The 21,901-nt window shown below is 32.0% G+C and overlaps 1 protein-coding gene across 1 annotated transcript; it reads right to left on the bottom strand.

The window, feature by feature from the left end:
• Positions 1-5,537: 5,537 nt before the first annotated feature.
• Positions 5,538-15,370, bottom strand: LOC123894420 (ent-kaurenoic acid oxidase 2-like). The gene is made up of 8 exons (XM_045944423.1): positions 14,649-15,370; positions 8,323-8,800; positions 7,377-7,640; positions 6,868-6,957; positions 6,688-6,766; positions 6,416-6,522; positions 6,184-6,302; positions 5,538-5,884 (listed from the first exon to the last, which is right to left on the bottom strand). The coding sequence occupies exons 1-8, from the start codon at positions 14,885-14,887 to the stop codon at positions 5,779-5,781; spliced, it is 1,482 nt and encodes a 493-aa protein (XP_045800379.1). The 5' UTR covers positions 14,888-15,370; the 3' UTR covers positions 5,538-5,778.
• Positions 15,371-21,901: the final 6,531 nt, after the last annotated feature.

Below are 21,901 nucleotides of genomic sequence, written 5' to 3'. Positions count from 1 at the left end.
GAAAAGCTGGCTGCCCGGAATGCCAAGCTGGAGGGAAAAATTGTGCTGATGGAGGGTGAGCTGATCGATCTGAGGGGAAAGCAAGAGAATTACGGCCAGCTGTTGGAAGATGTTAGGGTAAGCCGGGATGAGCTGGAGCTTGCCAAGAAAAACCTCGAGGAGGTGGAGGCCCGGAGTGCCGAGGATAGGAGGAAGCTGGAAGAGGTGATAGCTGACCTGCAATCCAAGCTTGCTCCAGCTGCCGACGAGGCCGTTGAAACTTCCAGGCTGGTAAGTCGGGCAGACTTGGTCAAGGAAATTAAAAGACTGGGAGGCTTGATGTTGGCGAGCATGGTGCATGGGTGGAAGAATGCGATCGCCCAACTCACGATTGTGAATGCCGAGCATGGCTTGATTACTGATGGCATTCACAAGCTCAAACGGGTTGAGAACGGGCAGATTGTTATTCCTGAAGAATATAAGCAAATGGCCCTTGAGGAGGAGAATGAGGAAGAGGAGAATGATGGTGATGACGGGGAGGATGATGTTGAGGCGGAGGCTGTCGAGGAGGAGAAAAATCCTGATGGGGATAAGGAAGGCCACGATGAGAGCCATTAGACTTCCTCGACGAACTATTTGGGCCTGCGCGCCATGAATTTGTAGTTTATTTGTTTTATTTTGAACAATATTTGGGGGCCTGCGTGCCCGGTTTTGTAATATCCGAACAAGTGGGTTTTTGTGCCCGGTAATTTATAACAGTGCCCGTTTTGTTAATCCTGCTCGTTTATTTCATGCTCCTCGTTTGTATGTTCAAATTACTGTTTTCGCTTTTGTTTTTGCTAAGTTATGCCTGTGTGAAATATGCATGTCTTTATGCTTGCTCGTTTTTAACTTGCTCGACATTGTTGTATGCCTGCGAAACAAATGAAGTTGGTTTTGATATTCGTATACTTGCTCGACATTGTTGTATGCCTGCCCGACAAAACCATTTTTTCTATTTGCAAGTTTTTGTTACGAGCGCGTTTCGTCGAGGAGGTCGTCCTCAGGTTTAACTTAGAAAGTTTAGGGAACTATCTAAGCGCCTAGAGTTGTTTTCTGAGGCTAATACGGACGCCGACACGTTGTTGTGCCCGCCCCCGCGGCTTGAACTTCCCATCGCGAGCTGGGCGTTAAGCCTTGGCACGAAGACGAGGAGCTTGTCTCAAAGGTCATCCTCGTCGGGGAGACGCTCTGCCCTTCCTGAGCCAGAGTATCTCCTTTTCAATTATTGGACCAAGCACGTGTGCCCGCGTGCTTTCCGTTGTCGAGGTGTCGGGCTCGTTGCTAGAGGATCCGAGCAGCCTTTTAGAAGTGGTTTTTACTTTGGCAATAACTTAGCTATAATATTGTTTTAATTTTTGGGCGTTCCAAGGTCGAGGAAGTTTCTTTCCTCGAAGATCCTCGAGATAATACGCGCCATTTTCTATTTTGTCAATGACGCGATATGGTCCTTCCCAGTTGGCCGCCAATTTACCATCCTGGGAGTCCTTAGCATTTCGTCTTAAGACGAGGCTGCCCACTTCAAATTCTCTTTTGATGACTTTGACGTCATGTCGGGCAGCTATTTTTTGTTTAAGGGTGGCTTCCCGAAGGGATGCCCCCGTGCGGATCTCTTCGACGAGATCAAGCTCTTCACGGAGAGCTTCGTCGTTCATTTCTTCTTCGAGCGGTTGCTCGGTTAGGCGAGATGGCTCGCCCACCTCCACGGGGATGACTGCTTCTGTTCCATATACCATTCTAAATGGAGTCTCCCCGGTTGTGGAGTGTGGTGTTGTGCGATAGGCCCAAAGGACGCTTTCTAGTTCCTCGACCCATTTCTTTTTGTTTTGGTCCAATCTTCGTCGTAGGCCGCGCAGGATTACCCTGTTGGCGGCCTCGGCTTGCCCGTTAGTTTGGGGATGTTCCACGGAAGTGAAATGTTGCTTGGTTCCCAGGGCAGCGAGGAAGTCTTGGAATCCTTTGTCTGTGAATTGTGTCCCGTTGTCCGTGACGACGGCTTGTGGTATCCCAAATCGGCAGAGTACGTCGCGTTTGAAGAAACGGAGTATCCTGAACGACGTTATGTCGGAGAGGGGTTCTGCCTCTACCCACTTGGTGAAGTAGTCCACGGCGACTATTAGGAATTTATTTTGGTGGAGTCCCTTTGTGAAAGGGCCAAGTATATCCATGCCCCACCAAGCGAAGGGCCATGGCGACGACATAGATTTGAGCTCGTGGGGAGGAGCTAGGTGCATGTCCCCATGTCGTTGACATTTGTCGCATTTTTTCACATGGTCCTTAGCGTCTTGCTGCATGGTGGGCCAATAGTATCCTGCTCGGAGAGCTTTTCTGGCCAGCGATCTTCCTCCCAGGTGCTGGGCGTTGATCCCCTCGTGTACCTCGCGCAGGATGTAATCGACTGTTTCCTCGTCGACGCATTTTAGGAGTGGGATTGAGAACCCTCGTCTGTATAACTTTCCGTCGAGGATGACATATGCGCATGCTCGACGTCTTATTATTGAGGCTTCTTTCTGATTGTCGGGGAGGGTTCCATTTGCGAGGAAGTTATAAACGGGGGTCATCCAGCAGTTTTTGTCGCCGATGACATTTATGTCGAGGACGTTGGTCGTCTTCTCGATGCTTGGTCGAGGGAGTATTTCTTGAATGACGGATTTGTTTCCGCCTTTCTTTTTTGTGCTCGCCAGTTTGGACAGGATGTCTGCCCGTTTGTTGTGCTCGCGTGGAACGTGTTGCACTTCCACGGACTGGAACTTAGTGATTTTTTCCTTCACTAACGCTAAATACTCGGAGAGGTTATCATTCTTGGCTTGATACTCTCCTAATACTTGTGAGGCAACAAGTTGTGAATCTGTGAAGATTTTAATTTCTTTTGCCTCCATGTCCTCGGCCAACCGTAGTCCTGCCAAGAAGGCTTCGTATTCTGCTTGGTTGTTCGATGTCGGGAAGGATAGTGCTAGGGATACCTCGATGATGATCCCGTTCTCGTTTTCCAGGATAATTCCTGCTCCTGCTCCCGTGGCGCTCGATGCTCCGTCGACGAATATTGTCCATTTGTCTGCCTCGCTTGTCGTGGAGGATGGACTCGTCATTTCGGCCACAAAGTCTGCTAGGACTTGTGATTTTAGCGCTTTTCTGCTTTCATAGCGAATGTCGAATTCGGAAAGCTCGAGGGACCATTTGAGCATCCTGCCCGCCATATCAAAACAGAGTAGAACACATTACCTGTTTGAATGAAGACTTGAAGCAACGAAAAAGGAGAGCTTGGTGAATTTTGAACTCTGAGAAAGGAGGAAATAAGCAGCAGCAACGTAAATGGAGAGAGAAGAGAAAAGTGAAAATGAATCAGAATACCTGGCTCTCCTGTATAGGAGAGCTTATATAATGCCCCCAGCGTTGGGCCAAAGGTTGGTCTACTGGGCCTGGATAACCGGCCCAATAGGCTCAACTGCCAGGATAGTCCCTGTATCGTAGGGGAAGACAGTTATTTGCCTCTATCCTGGTTGGAGTCGTTCCGCTATTGGCGGGTAATGGATGACTCCGTGACAGATGCGGTTGGACAATGGAGCACGTGTTAAACGTGCTGCTTAGCTGTTAAGCTAAGGCTGAATGAGTCATCGTGCATGGATAGACGAGCACGTGATTAGCGTGGAGCTAATCCGTTATGTCGAGCAGGACATGTCATTGGCTGACGTGTCGGGGAGGTCTCCCCTTGTTGGGCCATGCCCCAATGTCGGGCATAAGTGATTGGGCCAGCTCTTGGCCCAGTCCAGAACAGATTTATTTGTTTTCATTCCATTTCCTAATTTGTTTTATTGGTTTCTCTCTCTTCTCCTATGACTATTTTGTTCTAAGTGTGACAGACATAGATGAATTTTTCGGAACAAAATTATTTATTGTCCCTTTTTGTTTAATGTAACGGTTTGTAGCAAATTAAAAACTTTTTCTCTTTTGTAGATTGTCATAACAAAGATCTAAGATAACGCTTATCAAAAAAAAAAAAAAAAAGATCTAAGATAACCACTCGTTTTTCATTAAAAAAGTAATAATCATCCGTTCCCTTTAATTTGTTAATATTATGCTTACATTACATGTTGATCTTCCTTGCATTTCTTTTATGCGCAAAAAATTTTGAAAAAAATACCCAATTTTGAAAAAAAAATTTCAACAACACGAGAAAGATCCAACGAGATAATTCAAAATACCCAATTCTAGCAAACACACAATATTCCCAAATATTTGGGAACTCGGCAGCGGAATAACAACATACAATCTAAAGAGGATCGAAACAAGCTCTGATACCATGTTAACAATATAGATATACGGAACTTTAGTATTCTTCATATAACAATATAGATATACAAATACGAAAAGAGAAAGACGGCTAGTGTTTCAATAGAATATCATTGCATTAGCTTAACATTACAAAAAGGTTACTAGATAATATATAATAAAACATAATGGACTCTAAACTAACAGACCTAATAACATAAACTATTATTTTATTATCTAACAGAAAGTATTGAAACTTTTTATCATTGGAACAAATTTGCCTAGCATGCTTAAGTGTGATCGACACTTATCTGGAATATCATATTGGCCAACAAGAACATTCATTTTGATTGGGGCATTAGCATATGGTATTTGGTTTTGCTTAACTTTGCAAATGAGTTGCATTTTAAACTTTGTGTACATATTGATTTTTATACGAGCATCGAAATGAGATAATAATGATATTGATAATAATAATTTATTTTAAATGATTTATTTAAATTTTTGCTTCATATTTTCAACCGCAATCTAATATTGAAAAAAATTAATTCATCAATTAATAATCAGCAATGGCCAATGGCTGAGGTGCGACACGGCCTACCCCCACCCTCAAAAAATAATTTTTTTATAGGTATGGAGTATTATTTTAATGTATTATTAATGACTTTAAGTTATTCGGTATATATATTAGTACAAATATTAGTTTAAAGTTTATTATTGATGATTATAAGTCACTCGATGCACATATTAATCGTAAGCTATAAACTCATGATAAAATGTTACCTAGATTTTTTTTTTAATAAGAACTTATAAGTTATAAGCCATAAATTTTTTAGTGGACCACCCAGTTAATTTTTCCTGGTTCCACCACTGCCTATTAGATTGTAAACAAATCATGAATTATAAGTTTTTGTAAAAAAAATTCACCAATTATAAATTCAAAATAATTTATAATAAAGGAAGATTCATATTAAATATATTTTTCTCAATATTCTTTGGATTATGCTATACATCTATTGATTTTGATCCCCAAACCCATTTTTTATGGCATTGAAAATCGCAAAATATTTTAAAAATAATTTAAGACTCTAAAACCCTTTTCGTTGTTTGGTATAGGTTTTTTAACAAACAAAACAAAGGTTCTTTTTTTAGAAAATTATGAAATAATTATTTATAGAAGATTTTTTAGAAGAAAAAAAAGTAAACAAGATAATTTTTCTTTTGAATGAGTAGATAGATAACCATAATACTGGCACCAAAAAAAAGATAACCATAATACTAGCTACTGCTAAAAGGGTAGTATGAGGCTTTGTAATTATAATTATTTCTTATATGTATAAGCTATGAAACTTCCTAAACTTTTTTTTTTCCAACTATGATAACTTAGCTGAAAGTAGCTTTTGAGATTTGTAGATTTATCAAAAGGCAAACATGAAAACAATGTTCACAATACAAAGAACCATATTCATATTTTGAGCTTTCTCTTCCATTTCAAGTTTGTGTAGATGAACATTTCTTGACCCTTCCTAAGCAATTGTCCATAGGTCTTGTATGTGGTAAGTATCTAACAGGACATTTAGGATTATATTGTTCAAGCCTGTTCAATCAAGCAATAACATAATGTTAGAACAAATATTTTAAGATAGTCGCTCTTCGTCCCTTTAAATTGATCAGAATTCCGCCATGTTCTCCATCTATTGGGAGATATTTCCTGGCAGTATAAATTTTGCCAGAAAATATTTTTCGGTAAAATGTTTTCTAGTGTGAGCAATTCATAGTGGGGGAAGAGCAACCATCATAGTTTAATTATTATTTTTAATGAATTAAAAAAATGTTGAAGATGGTTATATATTAATTAATTAATTAATTAATAATACTAATACAAACATTACTCACTTGTAATTTAGAATAAAATGATGAAGAAAAACTGCTATTTCCATTTTGGCAAGATCATTGCCAGGACACAATCTAGTTCCAATTCCAAAGGGAAGGAATTCCCCTGCTTTGTATTCTTTCTGCAAATAAGCATTACCAAATTATAGCTTAAAAAGTGCATAAGTATATGGAATAAGAAAACAAATGTATTCATCAATCCAATTCAATAATAAAATTAATTTTTGCAACTTACATTCCATCTATCAGGATTAAATTCCTTTGGATTAGGATATATTTCAGGATCAAGGTGAACTGATCTGAACCATGTAAGCACTTTCCAACCTTTCGGAATGGTGTAACCTACACACGTGGTAAAATATATACAAACACCGTAAACACAATGACAAAACAAAAAAGAGCAAACCGACGTGCACGGCAGCCCGCTAGTGCCACATATAAAGAGATGCATTAAAGTTTTAAATTTGACATTAAAAAAAAAAACAAAAATGATGAAGATAGACTAACCGTTAATCATGACATCAGATTTCGCCTCTCGAAATACCACCAACGAGAATGTTATTACGCGCATTGTTTCATCAATCACCTATTTCATAGGTAGAAAAAAGAAAATGAAAAACTATCATATAATAACATACTAATATTTGATTCCATGAAAAAATTCCTAAGATCAACAAATATATATACCTTATAAAGAAAATCCATGCTGCGAATTTCCTTAAGTGTCAACCCTTTTTGTGTTGGAGGCCTCCTCTTTACTATTTCTTCTTGTTCTTCCTATTCAAGGATTAAAATCACATCAAGTCATAATGATTAAATTTTGGAATTACACACTCTATGAAATACGGACACAGATACGAACATAATAAAAACACGAACGCATAGAATTTTAAAACATTTTCATTAGTAATTGTAAATTTAGATGAACAATAATAACAAAACCCACTTGGGGTTGGTCGAGTGGTGTTGGCTTGGGTCCTTGGAGTATGCTCCTCTCAAGGTCTCAGGTTCGATTCCCACTGGTGCCAATTTCGGTGGGCTAAGTCCATACAGAGTAAAAAAAAACTCTGGCTTTAAATGGGGCCCCCGCAAGTGGGCGGTGGGATTGGTCCCCTTGGATTAGTCGGTCCTAAGGCCGGATACCAAGTTTTCAAAAAAAATAAAATAAATAACAAAATAATTTGATTAATATATACCTTGGCCTTTTGAAGATATTCTGGATGCTTTTGTAAAAAATAGGTAGCCCACATTGTAATATGCCCTGAAGACTCATGACCAGCATTCAAGTACATTAACATTATATCAATGATAGCTTCATCACTTAACTTTCTTCCAATATCATCTTCAACATCTATAAGAGAATCCATCATATCTTTGGCTTTGTTTTTTGAATATATCTTCCTTATGTTTCTTCTATCATCCACAATTGATTGAAATATGGCAACTAGATTTTTCCTAGCCTGAAATGAAATAAAACTATGAGATAAATAGGTAATAGGAAAAATTCTTTCAATCAATCTATCTTATAACATTGTTAATCTTAGTTGTTTTCAAGATATTTGAACATTTACTTGTAGATGAATGAAACACATAGCTAGGGGAGTTCAAAAAAACCAAAAAACCGAACCAAACTGCAGAATTGTGAGTAACCGTCCACAAACTTAATTGAACTAGTTTCGATTCGGTTCAATTAAATTTGTACAAAAAGAAGGTATGAAAATTTTGCATCCTATGAGAATTACCTTATAATTTCTTTCTTTTTTGTCAAATAATCTAGTCTAGTGGTTAGATTAACATTATGTGTGGAGAAATGGAGGATTCAGAGTTTCAACCTCGACTCTTTCAATAATGTTATTAGTAGCGATCAACTGAACTACCCTAACATTGCCTTAATTTCCTTCTACTATCTATGATTTTAAAAACTTGTCAAAAAAAATCTATGATTTAAAACTTTGCATAAACCACAATCCATGTGTTCACAACCAAACAAGTAAAGAATAAGATTATCAATAACTTTTTCCACAAGCAAGAAAATTACAACTATGCATTCCATTCAAATTAGAATTTAGAAGCAATTAAATGCCAATAAAACATTCCATTATCTTTTTTCACATACTTTATGTTAAAGAGAGTAAAGTTTACCTTGAGTGCTTTATGGTATGCAAATCCAGGAACATTTATTTTCATAGCTCTAACTCCATGATTAAGTATTGTGTATTCTTTTTCCAAAGCATCCATAACAGGTTCACTTTCTGAACTAAGGAAAATATGCATAATAATTTTAAAAGTAAGCTTCCGAATTTCGGTCAAGAACTCAATTTGTCCCATGTTGGACCATTTCTCTAACGAACTTATAACATTTTCTTCGATATATGTCAAGTACAAAGACAATGCTTCCATGCCATTGATCGAAGATGAAGTTAAACGTCGAAGCCGCTTATGTTCTTCGTAAGCCATTGCAATGAATGAGTTCTTTCCAATGAGCTCGATCGTAGATTGAGGCCAACCAGTTGTAAATTTTTCATCATCTGTTAGAACTCTTTTGCATGCTTCTGGTGTTGTCACAATTACACTTGGATTTCCAAACATTAAGGCTTTGTATATTCCACTACTTCCATATCTACATAGTTTGTTCAATGAAATGTTAATATTAGTGAAACTTCATAGTTCACAAACTATTGAATGTCAAAATACTACATAAAATAAAAAAATTACAATTATGTAAATCACATTCATAATGTTTGAAATATTTATCATGTGACCAATTGGAGTTGGTATAGCATAAGGAGTTAGACTACTCCTTAAACATGAGGAACCAAGATTCAAAAACCCCTTTTTGAAAATGTATTCACGTATCTGACACGTCTCGAATATGATTATCTTAATTAAGTGAAGGAAACCTATGAGAAACTAAATTTTGTTTTTTATCGTATGTATTTTCAACTATAAATAATTTATTGAAGATATACTTTGATCAAAATAAATAAATGGGTAAATAGTGTTATACCCCCTGCAAAATAGGCGAGTTTTGCGTTACCCCCTGCAAAATATTTTGTTGAGATTACCCCCTGCAATGTCAAGATTCCTTGCGTTACCCCCTGGCTCAACAAGTGGGCATATGACATGGAAGAATCTTGACGTGGCATGACACGTGGAAATTAATTTATTTTTTATTTATTTTTAATTGCCAACTCATTAATTAATGTGGGTTTTTAATTAAAAAAATGAAAAAAAAAAGCTTAAAAGTTGTTATATTTTTATGAACTTACTTAAAAGAAAGTTTTGTTTTTTTTTTTACTAAAAGTTGTTATTATATATAAAAAAAAAATTTATTTTTTTTTTGACTAAAAGTTGTTATTATATATAGTCAAAAAAAAAAAACTTTTTTTTTATATATAATAACAACTTTTAGTCAAAAAAAAAAAAAATTTAGTCAAAAAAAAAAGAAATTTTTTTTATATATAATAACAACTTTTAGTCAAAAAAAAAAGAATTCTTTTAGTAAAAAAAAAAAGAAATCTTTTTTTTTATATATATAATAACAAGTTTTAGTCAAACAAAAAAAAAATCTTTTTTTTATATATATAATAACAACTTTTAGTCAAAAAAAAAAAATCATTTAGTAAAAAAAAAAAAGTAATCTTTTTTTTTATATATAATAACAACTTTTAGTCAAAAAAAAAAGAAATCTTTTAGTCAAAAAAAAATAAAAATCTTTTTTTTTATATATAATAACAACTTTTAGTCAAAAAAAAAAAAAAATCTTTTAGTCAAAAAAAAAAATAAAAATCTTTTTTTTTTATATATAATAACAACTTTTAATCAAACAAAAAAAAATCTTTTAGTCAAAAAAAAAAAATGAAATCTTTTTTTTATATATATAATAACAACTTTTAGTCAAAAAAAAAAAATCTTTTAGTCAAATTCATTTTTTTAATTAAAAACCCACATTAATTAATGAGTTGGCAATTAAAAATAAATAAAAAATAAATTAATTTCCACGTGTCATGCCACGTCAAGATTCTTCCATGTCATATGTCCACTTGTTGAGCCAGGGGGTAACGCAAGGAATCTTGACATTGCAGGGGGTAATCTCAAAAAAATATTTTGCAGGGGGTAACGCAAAACTCGCCTATTTTGCAGGGGGTATAACACTATTTACCCTAAATAAATTTTACAAATAAAAATTATTTATATTTGTTATTCAAAAATTCAATCCCTAGTACTTTATCGGTCCATAGATTGGTTAAAATAGAATCAATTTAAAATAGATTGGTTACAATTTTTGTGCGTAAATTAGATGTTTTGGAAAGATTAATCTCTTGAATTTTATGGAATTCATATGGACAGACGGTTTTTGTGTTTTTTTTCTTTTGTTGTCAAGTAGTCTGGTCGTTAAATTATCATCTTTTAAGGTAAATGAGTGGGAGTATCAGAGTTCGAACTTCAATCCCTACATTTTTTTTTGTACATAGACGAAATGACAAGTCATTGAAAACTCACACACACAAAATGAAGGAACCAAGTTTCGAACCCCGATCATGACGTCCAAATAGCAATTTTGAGTTCTGCCAGTTGACTTAGGGTTTGTGAACTCCCTACATATTATATATAATATTTCTATATCAACTGAGTTATGTTTACGGAAATTGCATTTTCGATGTCCTGTCCCTTGTTTTATAGTATCATATCCAAACAACCTTTTTATAAAATGTCTAAAATACATTTGGAAAAACAAATAAAAGTCTCAAATTCAATAATGTTTTCATCGTATTATCCAATCACGTATATTTATCATTAAAATATTTGCTAAAATGGTGACAAATTGACTCAAGGTTTTATGCTGACATATCTGATGTGTAATCTTCTATCAAACACAATGAATTAAAAAATATTGAAACTACTCACTTAATTATGTAGTTAAATGACATAAGTGTCTCCATCATCTTTTGTCCTCCATATATTTTTGATGAACTCTTTTGTCCTTCATATATCACCAATGTTTTGTTTTTTTTAACCAAAAATAACTCTTTTGTTTACTCACTTTTTTTTTTTTGAATGGCCGTTTGTTTTACTCAATGTATGTTCTTCTAAAATATCACGATTAAAATAAATATCTAAAAGAATATTTTACAAAGCATGCGTGACCAAAAGTAACATCAAACTTGAAATCAGATAGAAATATATTTGTCTGGTCCTAATTATTGGAAAGTTGCGCTGGACATAAACCAATATAAATTGAGCTATAATAAAGCCACAAAAACGTTTGACCCAAAAATAAAAATAAAAAAGTTAGAAGAAAAATAAAAATAAATATATATACAGTGTCATATACGGTTTCAATGATATTCATAGAGTAAACCACTCAATTGGTCCTTTTCTTGTTCTCAAAACTAGTAAGTCCCTGACTTTTTCAATATATCAAATTAGTTTTGACTTTGCTAAGTGTTTCACGATTTGAGCCCTCAACATTCGTTTTCTAACATCATTAAATATGTTGATATATAATGTTAAATGTCACATGGACAATGACATCACACATTGTAAATGTCAAGTAGTCAACGATCAATTTAAAGTAGTGACTATTAGAGAAAAGAGTTGATAAAGACATTGACTAATTTGATGGTAAGTTGAAAATATTAATGAGTATTTGATCGAAAGTGGATGAGGACAATGGCTTATTTGACAATATGTGAAACAAATGGTCATTGAGGCACAAAATTGAAAAACATTTGACAGTTATAGAGACTAATAAGTGGTAGAGTCTAATTTGAGATATTGATCAAAAGAATAAAAAACCTATTTAAGTACGAGTTACGGAGACATAGATCAATTTGGTGGTTTATTTAAATATTCAAATAACACAACTTGATAAAGAAAGCAATGTTAACATATATAGTACTCTTAAGGTACTTGTTAGTCTTCAAAAATAGAAAGTTTGTATTAACATTATACATTTATTTATTTTGTCAAGTAATCTAATGACTAAAAATTTTATTTTAAAACTGAATAAGTATAGTGTCTGGAATTTAAACTCCAACTCCTATATACATAATGTGATGTGTCTATCATCTAGACTAATTTCACAAAAACTATATATTTATATTTATTTAAAAATCAAAAGTTATTTTATTTTTTTAGTTTACAATGAGCTGAGGATCGAACTCATGATATATAGAGTACTACCCAAATCCCTCACCACTAGACCAAATCTAGTGGCTTAAAAGTTATTTTATTTAAGATATAATTATTAATTAAAGTTTTGTCAAAAAAATTAGGCTTAATTAGTCTATTGGTCTCTTAAAGACATTTTAGATTTTACAATGGTCCTTTAAAGAAAAAAAAAGTCCGGATTGGTCCCTTAAAGAAAAAAAGGCCCGGATTGGTCTCTTAAAGACATATATTTTTGTCATATTGGTCCTTTCCGTTAAATTTTAACTCCAAATATAACAAAAAATTCCAATGGTTAAAATTTTAAAAATTAATAAGGTTTTTGGTGGACCACTTACACTTAATGACATCCACAATTCAGTCTATTAAAACTAACGTTTTTTTTTGTAAAAAATTGACGGAAAGGACCAATTGAGAAACAAATGTGTCTTTAAGGGACCAATCATGACATTTTTTTCTGTAAGGAACCATTATAAAATCTAAAATATCTTTAAGGGACCAAAAGATTAATTAAGCCAAAAAATTATTAATTAAAGTATCCTTGTTCCTTAACCCTTGTTGTGAGGAATATATCAGCATCACCCGATAAAGAATTACCGCAACATGTTAGAACCTAGAGTGTAGAGTAGACCATCTTAATCATTCATAATATTATTATTAATATGCATATACAAGGCCCACATTGAAATGGACTGCACATCATCACTTACGTGTCAAGACATGATATGTTATCTTCTGAAGAAAAAGGGAATGATCTTTTCAAAAGAATATATTTGCATGTTCTATTCAATGATAGTAATTTTTTCAAGTAATTAATTTGTATGCTACTTTTTAAAATAAAAATAATTACATCGAATAGTTATTTTTTTTTTTTTAGTTACACTCTTTGTGTACAAATAAAATAAGAAACTATATGATTTAAATAATTGAATATATATTTCCAAAATGATGTTCTAATATATATTAACCCAATTTAAGCATTCTTTGAAAAAGAATTTGTTGTAATATCTATCTAACTAACTTAAAAGTACTAATGTATTTTACATTTAAAAATTCTATTTTTTAAATGGTAAATATAGTAATTATTTTATCAATAAGAAGTTAATTATTAATAATTGATGGTCAGAAAGAAAGAAAGAAAGCTATTACGACGAAAGTTGGAGTAACAAGGTATTATGCTGTCCACAAATTAATTTTGGCTTTTGTGGCTCATAGAAAAAAGAAAGAAAAATAAAATAAGAGAGTACTATTGTATTGTTGAATGGAGTGAAAGAGAGAGAAGTTTAATGACAGTGAAAATGACAAACTAGTGCCTCTTGAAAGAATTGTTTGTGTTTGGATTTTTCTAAATAATTTCACACCATCCCATGAATATCTTTTACCAGTTTTGATTAAAAAGTTGATATGATTAATAAATCGGCCTAATAAAATTCTGCAAAATTATCCATAAATTCTAGCTTAACCGATAAAAATATCAAAATTATTTGATTAGATGTTATGATCGAGGTTTGAACTCCTTGTTCATCCACTTTATGTGTGTGATTTTATCTATTTATAAAATTTAAATAAAATAACTCTACAGAGTTGTTCAACATAGGCGAGTCTGATATTAAATGTGTGTACTTCTCTTGATCAGATATTGAATATTAGTTCGTCACATTTAAATTTTGTAGTCCTTATGTAAGAGCCAATTGAAGTTATTTGAGTGAGTTTTATAAGTTTTGAATAAATTTTTTAACACCAAACAAAATTTTATTAATAAATAAGTGCTACAAAGTATAAATATAATTAGTACTTTAACCAACATGTGAGAAAGAACAATGATTGTCTATGAAAATTTTGTAAGTTCTTATTAAGTGCTATCTATGAAAATTTTGATTTTTTTCAATAAATATGTACTAGGATATTTCTTGTTATAAATCTCTTGAAAAGTACACTATTTATGATCATATATATTTTGGGACCACTATAGCAGTTGAAGCTTTAAGGACACGCAGAGAAGCACAAATTGTCTGTCTCAAAACTGTGACCTTAAAAAGGTGAAGATTGTGAGTACTATTTTTAAGGTTATTAAGGTAACAAACAATTAAGGATATCTATAAATCTATCTTTTCCTTTGACATCTAATTTTAGACTAACACAAAACCAACTTCAAGCTAGCTAGTACTTAACTTAGCTTCTTGTTGTGTCATAAAAAAACCCATAACTTATAGTAAGTACGGATACATAGACCGATAGACAGATAGACAGACAAACAGATAGATAGATAGATGAAACGAGGGATGATTGCGGAGTACCTGGAGACGAAGGAGGAGATGAAGGAGTCGGGATCCTTAGACTTGAAAGCTCTAAGAAAGGACCACATGTTACCAATGAAGGGCCATCCCATATCACCTGGTGGAAGAGAGTATTGCTTAACACCTAATTTGGATTCAAAAAGCCACCAATTTACATTTTTGAGAATGGATCTTATGACCAAAAGAGAAACACCAATGACCATAAGGACCATCCACATGGAACCCATCTCTAAAATCATCACTAATTTACAAGCTAGCTCACTAGCTCCACTCAATTCACTCTCTACTAAGAATTAACATGTCTCTCACTCTTTTTCTATGTATTTATAAGGAAAATGAGTGTGTGAGATTTAAGAGTGAGAGGGAAATGAATAGGAATAAAAAGAAAGGGAAAAAATAGAAGGAATTTTGACAAGTAGTGGGTGGCTAAAATTAACGTGTATTGACATTTATATGAGGCCGGCCTTGTTTTCTCAAATTTTGTATTGTCACTACCCTACCTAATTTGAGAGTGAGATAATAATTTGGATATGTGATTTTGTGCTCTATTTTGATTCTTTGAGATTTTGTTTGTGAGGTTGAATGAGAATGTTATAGAAGGGGAAAAAAAATGAAGAAGAAGAAGAAATAGAGGACTTTGGAAAATGAGAACTTTAAAGAGTTTATTTTATTTGTTACAATACAAATTCTTTTAATTTGGTGGAATTCAAAAATTATATTGTAGGGGGTTTATAAGATTTTTGAGGATTTATATGAATTTTTTAAATTCAGCTTATGTTGTTATAATATTTTAAAGATTAAATATATGTATTATTGATAAATATTTTTTTTTTACGGAAAATATTTATTTATTATTCTTTATAAAAAAAATTCTCAAAAAATATTAAAAAAATTCGCTATTTCTCCCTTCTTCTAAAATCATCCCCTCACATCTTTTTTTTTAACAATCATCCCCTCACATCTTCTTCAAACTCACAAATAAAATTCAAGAATAAAACAAAAATTATATAGCTCGTTCTTCATGCTCTTTTAAATTGTATTAAAATAAAGTTAGTCAAAGTATAATATGTGCCTAGAATAGGGGTGTTCAAAAATACAGTTTACTGAACCAAATTGTAATTCGAACTGTATTGAACCATATTTTAAACTGAACCATTTAATATGGTTTTTAACTGAACCACTTTTTATAACCAATTATAGTTCAATTTAAAACCAGTTCAAATTTACAATCCACTTTTTTACAAGTTTTTAATCAAAATCATTTTTTCAATTAATTTAAAATAATAAAAAAAAACAGTTTCACGTACAAATATAAACAAATATAAAATAATAACAAAGGAAACAAATTGGTCTAGTGGCAAATGTTTGTCATTCCAAATGAAAAGGTCATGGTTCAACTCTCATCTATGCTATTTTTTATTTAAAAAAGATAAATTTATATAATTAATCAAAAAAATAATTTAAATTAATTAAATACCGCCGGCCAGAGTTCCACCAATGGTCGCCGGAGCTCCGCCGGACTGACACATGTCGCCGGAGACGTTGCTGGTCGCCACCGCCGTCCCCAGCCACCTTGCCACGACTTCTTCATATAATTATTTTATTATTTAATAATTTAATTGATGTTAATGTATTTAAATAAAAATAAAATATTTTGAAATTAAGAAAAAACCTTTAATAATAAAAATAAGTTCTTTACAAAATAAAAAGCTGTTCTTCAACAACAAAAAAAAAAACTGATTTTTTTGAAGCAAAAAAAAAAAAATTGATTTAAAACTAGTCTTTTCAAAAATAAACTGGTTTTAATAAAAAAACTGGTTTAAAGCAAGTTATCTAAAACTAAACTGATTTAAAATATAAACTGGTTTTAAACCGGTTCTAAACTGAACTGAAACTAGTTTTTATAAAAAGTGGTTTCAGTTACTGAACTGAACCATATAAGTGGTTCAGTTCAGTGCAATTCATGAACCATGAACACCCCTAGCCTAGAATTAGACAATGAGTAAAACTGTCACAAGAAAACTTGAACAAACAAGCAAAATCAAGAAAATGAAGGAATCAGCCCCAAAAAAGTAAAATAAAACACTCTCAAATCTCATATGATTTCTTTGTTAGGTTAATTGTCCAAATACATAAGTTATTCGATGAATCTGAAAAATAAATCTTTGCTTACATATGAGACTAAATACAAAATACCGCCAAAAATCAATAGGAGCTCCAACAAAACCGAGTGCATAATCGATGAAATTTCAATGTAAACTCATAACAACATAACCGAAAAAGAAATCTTTACTTAAATAAATGTCCTTTAGAACAAATTGTTTTAAAAAAATTGAGTTCGATCTTTGAAGAAACATTCATAAAACTGTTAGTGATTCATAAATATTTATGGTGACAACCAATATATATACTTTTTAAAAAGGTATATATATTTTTCTATTAGTGCTCAACTACCGTATCAAATGAGAAAGCTATAAGTTATAACCACCTTCAATGGAGGATTGTATAGAATCACACTATAAAATAAGCAAAATACGTCCAAGTAGTGCTTCAAATATACCAATCGATCAATTTATTAATTATTAAGAATTATAATTACCTTTTATTTTGTGTGTGACTATAGATATGTTTGAGATTCCTTTCAATTGTTAGTGTAAAAGTAAAAATTGATGGGCTAGTAGGACCCTTTTGCTGTGTTTCAGGTGGTAAGGTTGCACAATCATGTCTTAGTGGGATTCATTTTTGCCCTTTTGTATGAAATCTTTCTTCGACAAAATTCCACACATAAGATAGAGCTTCGAGACATCATCCGTTCTCTGAAAGAACGAAAGAGGACTCTCATTCGAAAACGCGAATTGTTGATTATCAGGGCGGCCTCCATCATCCATAGGAGACTTGGGGCAAACAACTATATAAGATGCATATTTCAAATAGATTTTTTTTTTATTATTATTTCATTTTGACAATACTACCATCACAATTTTAAAACATGTTATTGTGATCTCGACCCAATAGTTATGTGGTTACCGTTACCGCATAAATAATTTTTTTTAACCCCATGAAATTAGATTTCCTTTTGTACTTATCACAATTTCTATTAGTATTATGTTCTTTTTCTATGGTCTTATGAAAGTCAAACTCATTAAGTCCTTCATTTGGAGGAGAATATGGAATGAATTATGAATATCAAGTATGAACTAATAAAGGGTTCAAAGAAGATATTTTCTAGTGCTTATTAGAATCATGCCATCATGTTTACTTTACAACCATTTTGGATTTCGACCACCACAATGAGAGGTTATATCGGTCAATATTAATAAGGGCTTACAATGTAGTCTTGCTCAAGTTTAGGCCAAACTTTTATTTTAAATAGAACAGAGAATATTAAGATATTTTAGAAATTTATTTTAGCTAAAAATGTCCGATTATAAGTCATTAAAAAAAAAATGTTGTATGAGTTTGTTGACTTTTATTTAATGGCGGAGCCAAGATAGGTTTGGGGATGCACCGTTGGTTTACAAGGGAAGCTCGAAGATTGTTAATATTGAATTTAGAGCAATTATATTGTCATACAAATAAATTAAACACTACATCTTAATTTAAAAATTATAAAGTCTTCAACTATTAAAAAGAAACTTTAATCTTATCAACCCATTGATCCTTGGACAACAATGATTACTAAAAATACGGTTATGTTTTCCTTCCATAAATTCCCGCAACAAGCCATCAAATCGAAAATAAATATTTCTAACATCTTTTTCGAACAAAGCAGAGTCACAAAATTATGGTATGATCAATAGTTTTATTCGACAAGCCAAAAGAAATTTATAGCGAATTAAGAACATCATACCAAATACTTTCAAAGAAATCACAGTAAAAAAAAAAAGGAGAATGTTAACTTGTGCCCTTGAGGCACATGTTAAGGAAGCAAAAATAGAAATTATTAAATGCTAATTTGTGCATTTTGACTTTTGAAGCATTAAATTTCTTGTATCATTAAATTTTGAATTTCTATTTTGGTATATCTTAACATGTGCCTTAAGGGCACATGTTAACATGACCCAAAAAAAAAAGTGATCAACAATTTCTTTTGTCCCACACCTGTTATAGAACACAAAATCGAACCTAAATTTAAGATACCATGCCGAGTTAAATTATTCTTCATCGCTAACCAATTTTAAAATTTGTTTATTTACTATACTCCCTCCGTCCCAAATTATTTTTTCTCAAATTATTAGGGAAAAACTTTAAATTTGACCAATCTAATCTATATAAGAAAATTGATTGTTCTGGAAAATCCAAAAATAACATTGCTTAAAAATCTGTCATGTGTTCAAAGTAAGGGTAATTGGTATCCAAAAATTTGATAACTGAATTGAAAATACACAATTAACCAAGTCATCTAAGCCATATTCTATCTTGTGAGTGCAAATGTTACTTTATTTGCATTTTAACCAAGCCACAGAGAAATACTTGTGTGGTCTCTTAAAATTTGGTCTCAATTTGGTTCACACACATAATAATACATATCATTTAATTATAATAAAAACATGTTATTTAATTATATTTTCTTTGTACTTTTTTCTCAACAATGTGTGTGTGACCAAATTGATGTTGTAAAAATTGGACCTAATCACAATAATAAATCACATATAAATTTAAATAATCCAATAAACATTTAACAAAATAAAATAAAATAGAGATTAGTAAAACTTATCTTATGATTGTTGTATATTGTTGTCAGCACCATAGTGAAATAAACAATCACCGAGTCTCAAATAGGGAGAATAGTAAACCATGAAATAATAATACCTGAGGCATGCTGATCGCACTGTCCTTAAGGATTTATCCGCCTCATAAGCGCAAATCCCCCAGGATTCAACAGGTCCTTCTCAGATATAAATTATATCCGAGGTAACAGAACTAACAAGAATTATTAGACACCGGTGATTTAATCCAGGAAGATAACACTCAATTTTATATTTTATAAGAAAGAATAAAAGGAGCTCATGCTAAGAACTGTATTTTTCCATTGAAGGATATATATCTCTCCTCCGCTTGCTTAAGCCACGTCTATATATATATACTATCACTTAAGGTTACCAAAAAACATTTTTATCAATTAAATAATTAATCCTATTAAGTAGGAATAATTGGGTAAGATAGTAACAGAAAAAATATGTGTATTGACCAAGTAATTATAGCCACATTTAACAAATCATTATTATTAATAATAATGATAATTATATAATATTAAAATAACTTTAAAATAAATTATTAAGATCAAAATATCCAACAATTGAGACCAAATTTTAAGATGGCAATAGGTAGGGTATGGGTAGGGTACTATAGTACCCATCCCCATACCCGCGGATTGAAAAAATACCCGTACCCATCCTCATACCCGCGTGGGTAACAACTTTTGCCCCCGTCCCCATACCCTATGGGTACCTAGGTACCCATACCCGTACCCGTTACCTGCATTTTTACTAAAATTAAATTGATCAATTATAAAATATCATATAATTTTAATAGAATTAAAAAAATTTCAAAGATTTTAATATTGACTAATGAAAATTATAAACAAAATTATTACTAACTTTATGTTAAAGTTCATATTTATGTTAAATATTCACATTATTTTTATATTATATTATAAATAAATATTTTTATTAAAAATATGTAATAGTTTAGTAGAGTTGTATTGTTTTAAATTGATTTACATATATTATAATATAATAATATAAATAAAATAAATAAATATATATTATGCGGGTATGGGGCGGGTTGGGTACTAAGGTACCCGTACCCGCACCCATACCCGTTCATTTTTGCGGGTAATTACCCATACCCGTACCCAAAATGCGGGTTTTTACTCTACCCGTTGTGGGTAATTTTTGCGGGTACCCTCTGGGTATGGGTCAAATTGCCATCTCTAGAGATCACACAAGTATTTCTCCCAAGCCACAAGTCACTTAGTTACTTTTGAAAACAAATGCATGTGATCATGTCATTTATTTTGCAAGTTGTCATGAGTTATCTTTTGGGGGCAAACTATGATATTCAAATTTGAAATTAAACATATTTATATATTACTCAATCCCTCACTCAACATCATCACTTACTAATAAAAATTTCAAAAAAACTATTTTACATGGGGTAAATTCTAACTGATATATAATTTTTAACTTTCATATACGGGATAAATTATCACCGATAAAAAATTTAAAATAATTATCATATGTGAGACAAGTTCTAACTAATAAAAATTTCAAAAATACTATTTTACACGGGGTAAATTTTAACTGATATATAAATTTTAACTATCATATACGGGATAAATTATCACTGATAAAAAAAATTCAAAATAATTATCATATGTGAGACAAGTTCTTACTAATAAAAATTTAAAAAAAACAATTTTACAGGGTGTAAATTCTAACTGATATATAAATTTTAACTATCATATACAGGATAAATTATCACTGATAAAACATTCAAAATAATTATCATATGTAAGACAAGTTCTAACTAAATTTTTTTCAAAAAAACTATTTTACACGGGGTAAATTCTAATTTTGGACCAACCCTTGGTCTGATGACACTAATTTTGGAATGCAATACAACATTTATACATCTACGACAAGTATAAAGAAAGGGGAATATGAAAAGCATATCACTGATGGGTGGTACGATTTTAAGATTTGACACAGACCAGAGAACTCAATGTCCATATTGAACGTAAGGATTAATATCATCTAACATGTGCTGTGTAATATTCCTGCATCCTTTTGCTATCGAAAACTAATCTAACTTAACTTAGCTGTTTTGAATTCCTAATATTTGAAATCTCTTTTGAACTTCGTCAAAAAAACTGCTCAATATGTATAATATCGTATCTTATTGTGAAATGAACTTCTTATTATGAATGTAATGTATTTGACTATCAAGTTTGGACAATGATGGGGAACTTTTTGTCGTCTCAACAACAAAAAACAATATCGTTATCTTTTATTTTGTTCATTTTTTTAAAATTTTTTAATTAACAAAGTATAACTTCAAAAAATATCGGCGTAACGTTACATAGCACGAGTCTATTACTAGTTTAATTTTAAAATTCCAGAAATACCCTTATGTTTTCCAAAACAATTCAATTTATTACTTTCAATGGATGATTTACTGTTATCGGAATTTGAGTAATGTCAAGAACTTCTTGGTATTGAAATTGGAATGAATGGAGATATGGAGCTTCT

Source organism: Trifolium pratense, linkage group LG7 (genome assembly GCF_020283565.1).
Source record: "Trifolium pratense cultivar HEN17-A07 linkage group LG7, ARS_RC_1.1, whole genome shotgun sequence".
Classification (NCBI taxonomy): Eukaryota; Viridiplantae; Streptophyta; class Magnoliopsida; order Fabales; family Fabaceae; genus Trifolium; species Trifolium pratense.
Note: the sequence above shows the minus strand (reverse complement) of the source record. Positions and strands in the feature narration are given on the sequence as shown.